This window comes from Kogia breviceps, chromosome 15 (genome assembly GCF_026419965.1).
Source record: "Kogia breviceps isolate mKogBre1 chromosome 15, mKogBre1 haplotype 1, whole genome shotgun sequence".
NCBI lineage: Eukaryota > Metazoa > Chordata > Mammalia > Artiodactyla > Physeteridae > Kogia > Kogia breviceps.
The window spans coordinates 70985790-70998184 of record NC_081324.1 but is presented as its reverse complement, the minus strand read 5'-3'; the positions used below and the strand labels follow the sequence as shown (position 1 = coordinate 70998184).

General features: G+C 42.9%; 1 protein-coding gene across 6 annotated transcripts in view; it reads left to right on the top strand.

Annotated features, from left to right (window-relative positions):
• The window catches only part of GRK3 (G protein-coupled receptor kinase 3), a 126707-nt gene that overhangs the window by 28640 nt on the left and 85672 nt on the right, over window positions 1-12395 (top strand). The window contains exon 1 of one of the 6 annotated variants that reach the window (XM_067014296.1): window positions 10279-10370. The exons of the other annotated variants lie outside the window; for them this stretch is intronic. Coding sequence (XP_066870397.1) covers window positions 10334-10370 — 37 coding nt within the window. The 5' untranslated portion in view covers window positions 10279-10333. Of the gene's footprint in view, window positions 1-10278; window positions 10371-12395 lie in introns of those variants that run through there. 6 annotated transcript variants of the gene reach the window in all.

Here is a 12395-nt window from a genome sequence, read left to right as displayed (position 1 = left end):
AGGGAGGTTGGGAGGGAAGGAGATTCAAGAGGGAAGAGATATGGGGACATATGTATATGTTTAACTGATTCACTTTGTTACAAAGCAGAAACTAACACACCATTGTAAAGCAATTATACTCCAATAAAGATGTTAAAAAAAACCAGCATCATATAACACGTGGCCTTTTGCATCTGGCTTCTCTCAGCATAATGTTTTCAGGGTTCAGCTACATTGTAGCGTTTGTATCAGTACTGCCTGCCTTTCTGTACCTGATAATATTCCCATGTATGGCTGTGCCACAATTCATTTATCCATTCATCCGCCGACTGTTTCCAGTTTTGGGCTCTCATGAATCACGCCGCTAGGAGAAGAAGGTGTTTTTTAACGTGTAATTTGAGCAAGTGGTTCCATGTTATTAACACGCCCTGGGGGTGGGGGTGTGACAGGCCTGCCCTTCCCTGCAGCTCTAGTTCACGTCTCTGAAAGGCATTGAGGATTCTGTTTGAGGATTGTCTTCCTTTGTGTTTTCTGCTCCCCACTCTCCCTCTTGTAACCCCTTTCCCGTCTGCCATCCCCACTTCCCCCACCCACCCCCACAGTCACACGTGCAAGCCCCAGACCTGATTTTTCTGTTGTGATTAAACCGTCACCTGAAGCCGCCTCCAGGAGCCTCTGATCTGCGCCCCCTAGTGGCACTAACGTGGCCCTCGTGCTATTAACTTCAGCCTCACAGATTTTCTCCCACTGAGAACAGCTTTGCCGGGCACGGAGGGTCTCTGACTTTTATCTCAATTAGGCCGTTAAAAAACTGAAACATGGTTTAGATAAATAAATAACTCCTCCTTCCCTTCCTCCCGACTCTGAGCTTGGAGCTGGCGAGCTGACTGGGGAGAAGGTCACAGGGTGGGGGCTGGGGGATGGGGAGAGAGGACAAGGTAATGGTGCCTGACACGGATCTGTAATTACCTGTGGACAGAGCTCTACACGGAACGTGTCTGGTCCCTCCTTTCCCGTTTTCTGGCTGGTATGATGGGTGGGGCAGAGTGGAAGGTGGACCAAGGTTGCAGTAGCTTTGCGTGACTCTCTGGGTCTGTGACGTCCTCCTTCAAGCACACCCCTCTTCCCCACTCTCTCCCCACCTCTTCGCTCCGCCCCTTTCCGTGACTGTCTCCCTGTGTTTCCAGCTGGTTTCTTTTCTGTGGTCTCTCTGTTTCTCTTTCACCCTCTACCTGTCTCCTGCTTTTGTCTCCTTCCGAACCTTCCAGCATCCCCCATGCTGCGGTTGGCGCATGGTTTGGGGGATTGCCCTCCAACGCGGGCTGTAGCTGACTTGTCAAACTGCTTTGTGAAAGGAAAAATGTAGAAATCTTTCATTTCCTTGGCCTCTGAGCCTTCTCTGGTGTGGCGGGCAATTGGCAGGTCAGTCGGCTACGCCCCACGCTGGTCGTTGTTTCATATTCTTAGCTATAAAAGTGGGGATACAAATGGTACCTACTTCATAAGGCCGTCGTGAGGATCCAGCAGGAAATGGATGCGAAGCCCTGAACACAGTGACTGATTCTCAGCAGATGCTCAATAAATGAAATCTCTTAAATGAAATCGTTCATTATAAAAATGTTTAGCCCTGGGTAAAAATGGACCATGATAATGAGCCCCCATGCATATACATCACCCAGATTTGATATGTTTCAACATTTTGTGTACCTGCTTTGTCCATCCCCTCTTTTTGTGGTTGCCGGAATATTTTAAAGCAATTAGCAAACCCCTCATAGCATTTCAGCCCTATGTGCATCTCTAAAAAATCTGAATGTTTTCTCATACAACCTTAATACCTTTATCCCAGTCAATGACAATGATGATTCTTACTTTAATACTGAGTTCATATTCAGGTTTTTCTGATTAACTTAAAAATGTCCTTTTACTCTTGTTTTTTTTTTTTTTTTTTTTTTTTTGGTGGTACGCGGGCCTTTCACTGTTGTGGCCTCTCCGTTGCGGAGCATAGGCTCCGGACACGCAGGCTCAGCGGCCATGGCTCACGGGCCCAGCCGCTCCGCGGCATGTGGGATCTTCCCGGACCGGGGCACGAACCCTCCTCCCCTGCATCGGCAGGCAGACTCTCAACCACTGCGCCACCAGGGAAGCCCTACTCTTGTGTTTTTTGAATCAGGATCCAAATATTGTTCTTGTGTTGTAATTGGTAATAACATCCCATTAATCTAGAGCAGTCCCCCACCCCACCCCCAGGTAACTGATGTATTGAAGAAACTGGGCCGGCTGTATTGTAGAGTGTTCCACATTCTGAATTTCTCTGTTTGCATTCTAGTGGTGTCATTTAAATTGCACTTCTGCTTCCTAAATTTCCCGTGAACTGAAAGCCAACTCCAACAGCTGGATTAGCATGTTAGGTTTGGACATTGTAGCAAGAGGCACGTGACACGTAGGTGCCGCTCTGCCGTCACTTCTCTCGAGGCTCAGGTGCGGTCAGTTCTCCGGCTCCTCATTCAGCTGTCATCTGCCATTCGTTTCATCTTCACTGAGATCTCTGCATGAATCGATTATTTTATTAGGAAGTTACGAAGCGGTGAGTTTGCTAATCATGCCATTCCTTCCACATTGACTGCTTTTACTCATCCACTTGACCTATATATTTGCCTGTAAAGACAGTCAGGTGCAGTTGGCAGATTTCTACGAAGTCTCCCATGACTTTTAAAAGCCTCCAGGTGTTACTCCCAGGGGTAACCCGCTGAAAGAGATTTTGCAGATATAATTAAGGTTGTGTTCTGGGTGGGCTGAATTTGCTCACACCAGCTGTTTAAAAGCAGAGAATGTCCTCAGGCCGGCAGCAGAAGTCAGAGAGATTGAAGCAGGAGAAAGGTGGGACGCACCCTTGCCGACTTTGCAGGTGGAGGGGGCCCCAAGAGAAGGATTGTGAGTGTTGTCTAGGAGCTGAGGGTGACCCCTCCTCCTTGGCAGGCAGCAGGGGAACAGGGACCTCAGTTCTACAGCCATCGGAACTGCATTCTGCCAACAACATGAATGAGTTTGGGAGCAGATTCCTCCCTGGAGCCTCTAGATAAGAACCCAGGTTGCCAACACCTTGATTCTGGCTTTGTGAGCCCCTAAGCAGAAAACGCAGCAGAGCCTGGTTCTGACCTCCAGAGCTAGGAGGTATTTATTAGTTGTGTTTTTAAGTCACTGAGTTTGTGGATATTTGTTACACAGCAATAGAAGACTAATAGAGCAGGATCAATGCTTAACTTCTTTGTTTTTAATTGCCGGTTTCCAGAATAAAAGAGATTAAGTAAATGACAGCTGCCTTTATCTTCCTCATCCTTACATAGAAATCGACATCAATTAAGTTGATTCCTAATTTGCTGTCAGTAAAACTTACTCATTTAGATATTGACAAATGTCCTGGGTTTGGCCCATTGAAAGAATGGTTTTAAAGGGATACTGGGGCTTCCCTGGTGGTTCAGTGGTTGAGAATCCGCCTGCTGATGCAGGAGACATGGGTGCGTGCCCTGGTCCGGGAAGATCCCACATGCCGCGGAGCGGCTGGGCCCGTGAGCCATGGCCGCTGAGCCTGCGGGTCCGCAGCCTGTGCTCCGCAATGGGAGAGGCCACAACAGTGAGAGGCCCGCATACCGCAAAAAAAAAAAAAAAAAAAAAAAAGGAATACTGGTTAGACAGTAAAATCAATTTGTCAGTTAAAAACAATTTGTATGGTTAAGATGTTTTGCTACCATTTTCTTCTGTGATATACTGAAATAATTTCATCATATGCAAGTGGGGCACATAACATTTGATAAATTCCATCTTTCTGTTGACAATCTACTCACTTCTCTGACAGCATACCCTCTCCTGTTAGAGAAGGATGTTTCCGTTTATAAGGAGACTCCAAAATAGATGCTTAATTCATAAAGTATGCAAATGTTACTCTCATATATAAAGAACATCATAGTTAAAGTAGTATGACGTCGCATCATTATTGCCACGGAAGACATTTCATTTTCTCACACTGACTTCAGAGCTTAATCCAGAGTCTGAATATTAATCTTTTTGAATTCGTGTGAGAATTGGTGTCTTTGAAACATGGTTTTGGTCAAAACAAAATTTTGCAACTTTTACTCTTTTAAAAACAGCTTTATTGAGGAATGATATTACATGTTATAAAATTCACTCATTATGGGTATATAATTTGATGAGTTTTAGTGAACTCTGAGTTGTGCAGCCAGCACCACAGTCTAATTTTAAAACATTTCCATGTCTCAAAGAGACACCCTGTGCCCACTTGTCGTCACTTCCTGCTCCCATCCCCAGGCAACCAATAATCTGCTTTCTTTCTCTATAGTAATTTGCCTTTTCTGAACATTTCATATGAGTGGAATCTTACAGGCTGTAGACTGTTATTCTTTTGCATATGGCTTCTTTCACTTAACATCAGGTTTTGGAGGTTGATCCACGTTGTGTGTTCCGGTCTCTCATTCCCTTTTGTTGCTGAATAATATTCCATTGTATGGATAGACCACATTTTGTTTATCCCTTCGCCAGTTGATGGACATTTGAATTATTCCCACTTTTGGTCTATTACAAATGATGCTGCTGTGTTCACATTCATGTACAAGTGTGGATGTATGTTTTCATTTCTCCTGGGTATGTAACTAGGAGTGGAATTGCTGGGCTGTATGGTGAATTCATGTTTAACTTTTTAAAGAATCACTAACTGCTTTCTAAACTATACTATATTTACATTCTCACCATCATTTTATGAGAGTCCTGGGTTTGCCATAGCCTCATCCACACTTGCTGTTGTCTTTTTGATTCTAGCCTTCCAAGTGGCTATGAAGTGGTGCTTCACTGGGGTCTTGATTTGCATTTCCCTAACAGTTAGTGATACTAGACATGTTTGTGGTGATTAGCCATGCTTATATCTTCTTTGGTGAAATGTCTGTTTAAATCTTATGCCCATTTAAAAAATTGATTGTCTTTATTTATGTTATTTATCATATGTATAATTCACAAATACTCCCAGTCAGTGGCTTCTTTTTCATTTTCTTCACGGTGACTTTTGAAGAACTGAAGGTTTTAATTTTGAAGTCCAGTTTACAAATTTTTAGAATGAATTTTGGTGTCTTATCTAAGAACTTTTTGCCTAACTGAATTCCCTAAAGATTTTTTTCTCTTTTTCGTCTAGAAGTTTTAGCATTTTAGCTCTTACATCTTTGTTTGATTTTTCAGTTGTCATGTATAATGTGAGGTAAGGGTCTAAATTCATCTTTTTTTTGCATGCAGCTATCTAGTTGTCTGAAAAAAGTTTGTTTTTTTGTTTGAAGTATAAAACGTTTTCTTCCCCCATTGGATTGTCTTGGCACCTTTGTTGAAAATTAATTGACCATAAATTTAAGGACTTATTTCTGGACTCTCAGTTTTGTTCTGTTGATGTGTATGTCTGTTCTTATGCTGGTTCCACACTGTCTTGATTACTGTAGCTTTATAGTAAGTTTTGTAATCAGGAAATTAAAATCTTCTCACTTCATTCTTTTTTTTTTTTTTTTTTTTCAAAATTGTTTTTGGCTCTTCTGGATCCTTTGCATTTCCATATGAATTTTATCATCAGTTTTTCAATTTCTGCCAAAAAGAAAAAAAAAAACCTACTCAGATTTTGGTAGGGATTTTGTTGAATCTCTAGATCTGGAGACAGCTGTCATTTTAACAACATTAAGTCTTCCAATCCATGAATGAAATGTCTCTACAGTTGTTTACGTCGTCCCTAATTTCTCTCAGCAGTGCTTTGTAGTTTTCAGTCTCATATGTCTTCTTAAATTTATTCACAATTATTTTAATGTTTTTGATGCTATTATGGATGAAATTGTTTCTTTAATTTCATTTTTGGTTGTTCATTGCTAGTACACAGAAATAGAATTGGTTTTTGTATGGTGATCTTGTATCCTACAATCTTGCTGAACTAATTTATTAGGTCTAGTAGATTTGTGTATGTGTGTGAGTTCTTTAGGATTTTCTACATGTAAGATCCTGTCTCTGAATAAAACCAAATTTACTCCTTTCTTTCCAGTCTGGTGCCTTTTCTTTTCAATTTTTACTTTCACTTTGATTTCTTAAATATTTATTAATGTTGGTCTCAAACATATTTAGCATGATTTCAGAGAACATTCGGGTTGAAGGAATGTATAAATTATATTTGGCATTCGGGGCTAAGGCATAAGAAATATACTTGCCATGGACTTTGAAGAAAAAAGTATGTTTCATTATAAAAAGGATACATTGGAAAGACAGAAATTGCTACCTTACAAAGTTCTTTTTAAAAGGATTTTCTGAGGAGGCCTGTAGAAAGAAAGATGGACACAGATACGACATAGAGACCTCTTTTTTTAATTTGGTAATTATATTCAAAATACAGGACCACAGAAGTACTAAAAAAATATAAGCGACACAGAAGAAAACATTTTAGGATTACTTTTTTGTCATTTTTCAAGGAGCAAAGTTACCAACCTATTTTATGATTATAAAATTATTGCTCGAAGTGCTTTGTGCTTCAAAACATGGTAGATGGCTAAAATCTGCAAATACTTACCACTGTGCAGCTTCTGACTTGAAGACCAGAGTTAAATGATAGCACATCGAGCCCTTTTGCATGTGGTCATAGAGGGAAATCTTAACCCGGGAACCCCCCTTCAGGCTTTGTTTTCTCTTTTGTTTCCAACTTTGTTCGGAAGAGTTTGTTTGTGTCCCTGCGCAGGGCCTTCCCCAGACAAACAGCCTCCTTGATTGACAGTCACAGACTGCCCGGGTCCCACCCTGTCTGATGTGTAAAACTTCCTCCAGCTGAGAGCCACCAGCCCCCAAAGGGAAGAAAACTTTCGGGCCCCATTCAACTCTGCATCAATTATCCATGCCTTTGTGGAGACTTCTACCGAGGGAAAGAGTTAAAGATCCATTTAAACTTTCAAACAGCAGAGGTAAACACTTGACTAAGCACAGCTAATTGGATTTTCAATTGAAGAGGCCAGGCAGCTGCAGGCAACGGGTGGTGAGGAACCCACAGAAATGGTGGACACCGATTCTGCACACTTTCAACTTGCGTCTCCAAACAGAAATGCCGCCTAGAGAGGAAAGACACTGAAGAAGAGGGAAAGGCTGTTAGTCCAGACCCCACTGGCAGGCAGTCCTTTGGGCTGACTCCTTATCCTTATGTGCTGGCTCCCACAAGCCCGGGTATTGGTGCCCCGGGTTGGAGACGCCACCTGCCCTGCCACGCAGCCTCTTGTGGCTCTGAAAACTGGGGACATCTGAGAAAACTGTGGCAGCTTTCAAAGAGAGTAAGAAAGCTTAAACCAGTCCTATGAGAAATTTAGTGGTCTTTTTTGTTTGTTTATTTTAAACCAGTTTATTTGGGCTGGTTTTCCTTTCACAGGACATCATTCAGGTTTTAAGATCAGCCATGATTATCTCGTCCCAGAAAAATTCAGAAGAGCTACACTTTTACTGAAACGGCACAGTCCTTTAACATCTGCTAATCACTAGAACTATAGGAACCCTGGCATGTGACCACCAGACCCCTGATCTGCAGGCTGGCGACTCTCTCTCTGATCTTTTAGGTGGTTGCTATTGAATTTTCCCTGAGCTCTTCTGAGCCTGTGGTTGATGGGAATTACTGTTGGTTTAAGACAGTGATGGCCACCTGTGTACTAAACTAGTGTTTTCTAGGCTAGTTAAAATAATGTGACCAAGTTTGCCCATTCCCCAAAAAGCAGAGCCTGAATAGGTGGTAAGCATTTCACAGCTGCTGTTTTCTGTCTGTCACCAGGAAAAGTTAGTGGGGAAATGAGCATGCATCTGAGTTTTTTTTTAATTGAAGTATAGTTTATAGAATATTGTGTTAGTTTCAGGTGTACAGCGAAGTGATTCAGTTATACATATATATATATTCTTTTCCAGATTATTTTCCATTATAGGTTATTACAAGATATTGAATGTAGTTCCCTGTGCTATACAGTAGGTCCTTGTTGTTTATCTATTTTATATATAATGGTGTGTATCTGTTAATCCCAAACTCCTAATTTATCCCTCCCCACCTTTCTCCTTCGGTAACCATAAGTTTGTTTTCTATGTCCGTGAGTCTGTTTCTGTTTTGTAAATCGGTTCATTTGTATCATTTTTTTTTAGAGTCCATGTATAAGTGATATCATATAATATTTGTCTCTCTCTGTCTGACTCACTTCACTTAGTATGATAATCTCTAGGTCCATCCATGTTTCTGCAAATGGCATTACTTCATTCTTTTTTATGGCTGCATAATATACCATTGTGTATATATTGATATATACCACATCATCTTTATCCATTCATCTGTGGACAGACATTTAGGCTGCTTCCATGTCTTGGCTATTGTAAACAGTGCTGGAGGTTTTTTTTAAAAAACATATAAACTATACAATTCCTAGTTAATATATCATGACACTAAAATCCAGAATTTGGGGCACTGCACAAAGATCTTTCTGTAGCAGGTCTCTGCTTTATGTGCTTTGTTGAATGAGACATTGAGAATATAATATATATATATATATATATATATATATATATTTTTTTTTTTTTTTTTTTTTTTTTTTTTTTTTTTTGCCGTATGCGGGCCTCTCACTGTTGGGGCCCCTCCCGTTGCGGAGCACAGGCTCCGGACATGCAGGCTCAGCGGCCATGGCTCATGGGCCCAGCCGCTCTGCGGCATGTGGGATCCTCCCAGACCGGGGCACGAACCCGTGTCCCCTGCTTTGGCAGGCGGACTCTCAACCACTGCTCCACCAGGGAAGCCCGAGAATCTAATATATTTTAAGTGCTCCATTGGAAATGTCTTATTAAACAAAAAGGTACATAGGGGAGACTAGAACAGCGTCAGGCCACAGAGGACTTTCTACCTGCCACCAGCTCACTCTGCAAAGGATGGATGTGAAACCCACAGACCTCTGGCATGCCGGTATCAGACAGCTGTAAGGAGTGTTTACTACTGCCCGGAAGTCTCCGAAATTCTTGGAAGGGGCTACTGGTGATGTTTCAAAGCCATGAGTTTAGATCCCACGGCAAGTGTGGGGAAACCACTCTCAGCGAAAAGGAAAGTCTAGCCAATCAGCCAACATCTGCAACTGACTCAACTTTGTAGCTGTCTCGTTGCCTGGGTCCACATAATTAAGGGAAAATACTACATGCTGTAGCAATATTAGCAAAGCTGGGGTCTTAATATATATTCCTGGAGAGTTCTAAGGACCTAGGAAACATCACCTCTACTGGAAAAGTTGACCATCAGCTTTTTGAACTGACAGTAGAGGGATGATTGGGCGGTTTTAGGATTTTAGGAGCCCCAAATGCCTGAAATTCCAGGTGGCAGTGCACTGTCATAATATCCCCTGGTTTTAGCTCTTTTGGAAATGCCTTTTCTGAGGGTTTTATACATTATCTTTGATTTATTTTAGTATTCCTACTTCTAGTCAAAGTCAAGACCAGGAAATGTAGAGATACGCTATGAGGTGGTTCTCGGGCTTTGTTTGAAATCTACTAAAAATTCAGTTGTTCATTCAGTAAATTTCACTGCGTACCATACATCCGTGAATAGTACTGCTATGGGTGCCCCTATGGAGCTAACATGCTTTGTTTAATATATTTATTTAATTATTTATTTGGCTGTGCCAGGTCTTAGTTGTGGCACGTGGGATCTTTCAGTTGCAGCATGCGAACTCTTAGCTGCTGCTTGGGGGATCTAGTTCCCTGACCAGGGATCGAACCTGGGCCCCCCTGCACTTAGCCACTGAACCACCAGGGAAGTCCCTGGAGCTAACATTCTACGGGGGGGAGACAGACCAACGAATACACACTGTCCGCACAGTAGTAAATGTTGTGGAGAACTGTAGAGGCCAAAGGGGGGCAGGGCTTGCCGGTGTGTGTGGCAGTTTCAAATAGGGTGTTTGGAGAAGGCACCACTTACCAAGGGACAGTTGAACAGCATCCCGGGGAGGTGTGAGGGCTGAGCCCCTGTGTACTGGGGGGAAGTGGGTCCAGGCAGAGGGCTCAGCAGGGCAGAGGCCCTAAGACCGGAACCACGTGGTGGAGGAACAGCAAGGAGGCTGCAGCCAAGGGGCTGAGTGCAAGGGACCGCGAGACAGGTGGGGGGTGGTTGACGAGGCTTTCGAGGCAATCACAAGGCTCTCCGCTTTTCCTAGTCATGGCATGGGACACAGGAAAGTTGGAGCACTGGGGCGGCACACACTGACTCAAGTGCTCATGCAGCATTGTCTAGGTGCTGTGGAAGCAAGAAGCAGGCGATACTGCAGCGCGTCAGCAGGAGATGATCCCGGCTTTGGGACCGGCGGCCAGCGGTGGAGGTGGTGAGAAGTCATCTGAGGATGGGAGGATAGATTTGCAGTGAATTGTGTTGTGGTGCAAAAGCAGGTGGGAGGCACAGGGGCTTGCAGGATACCATGTGCTTGGGTTCCGTTGGAGCCAGAAGGTGCAAGAACGGCTCAGACAAGAGCCTGAGGGTGTCGGGCGATGACTGTGTTCATGCACGTCAGAATTAAGGTAACTTGCTTGTTTTGCACAGTGGGCCATCTGCTGGACACACCTCCTCTGTGTTCTACATGATGCTTTTCGGTCAGCCTTAAAGTTCGGAGCTTTGTCCCAGCTGCTCGCTGATGAACAGAGAAGATTCTTGTGGTTTGGTTTCCAAGAGAAATCCCAGCACAGTGTGGAGGTGGGGGCAGAGAGAATTGCTTTAGTCCCTCAAAGAGACTGTTTATAACAGTAGAACACAGTGAGAGCAACTAGGACAGCTTCTTCAAGAAGCAAATATTCTTTCTTCCCTTGTAAGATGCACTTACTCTCCAAAGAAATCTTTTTTTTTTTTTCTTACTGGAAATATTTCACTGCTTTGAGTTTTAAAAAAAATTCATTGTCTTCAAAGTCTGCTCTTTCAGATTGATTTGCTTACCATATAATCTATGACTATTTCAGAAGATTGAAATTAGGTTTGTTTTGTGGCTTCTACTTTTAAACCAAGAAGTGGGTTCCGAATGGTGATGGGAAAGAACTTCAAATAGCTTGGATAGCTTACTGGGAACATTGATTTGGGCCCTTTTCTTCTATTGTTACTTTTTAGCTTATCTCTTTCAGAATATGCCTGATTTCCTTCTCTTGAGATACCACATATCTAAGGATCCAGTTGTTACTTAGTTTTTCTTTGTTTACTGATAAATATGCTGCATGCTTTTGTTCTTTTAAAAAGCAATTTTATTGAGGTATAAAACACTCACAGTAAAATACATCCAATTTCAGTATAGAGTTTGAGTTTTGTTTTTTTTTTTGCGGTACGCGGGCCTCTCACTGTTGGGGCCTCTCACTGCTGTGGCCTCTCCCGTTGCGGAGCACAGGCTCCGGACGCGCAGGCTCAGCGGCCATGGCTCACGGGCCCAGCCGCTCCGCGGCATGTGGGATCTTCCCAGACCGGGGCACGAACCCGTGTCTCCTGCATCGGCAGGTGGACTCTCAACCACTGCGCCACCAGGGAAGCCCTAGAGTTTGAGTTTTGACAAAAGTGTACACCCGCGTACCTGTTACCACAATCCATATATGGACCATTTCCATCACTTTAAAAAGTACACTCTTGCCCATTTCTAAACAGCTCATCCTAGCCCCACGCAACCACTGATCTGCTTCTGCTTCCAGTCACAATGGATTATATTTGCCTTTTCTAGAACATCCTATCAATAGAATCAAATCCTATGAACTCTTTTGTGTCTGGCCCTTTTGCCTCAGCACCATTTCTACCTTGAGGTTCATTTATCATGTGTCTTGTGTCGGGATTTTTGTTTCTTTTATTGCTGAATAGTATTCCAATGTATGGACTTATTAACACACTTCACTTTTCATGGACATCGGGTTGTTTCCAGTTTAGGGAAATTACGAGTAAAGCTGCTATGGATATTTTTCATCAAGTCTTGTTGTGAACAAATGCTGTCATTTCTCTTTGGTAGTGCCTAGGAGAGGCATTTGCTGCATCTCCTGTGATAGGTACACACAGGTTCTTTTGGTTTTTTGGTCATACCATGCAGCTTGCGGGATCTTAGTTCCCCGACCAGAGATTGAACCTGTGCCCCCTGCGGTGGAAGCATGGACCCCTAACCACTTACTGCCAGGGAATTCCCAGTACACACGCATTATGATTGTTATGTCATCTTGATGAATCTACCACTTTTATCATGATGAGAAGTCTATTCTGGTAATAATGTATTTGTTGGGACGTCTACTTTGTCTAATATTGTTATAATCACTTGAGCTTTCTTGATATTAGTGTTTGCATGGTATGTCTATTCTCTGATCTCTGCCTTGTAATTAGACTATTTAGACCATTT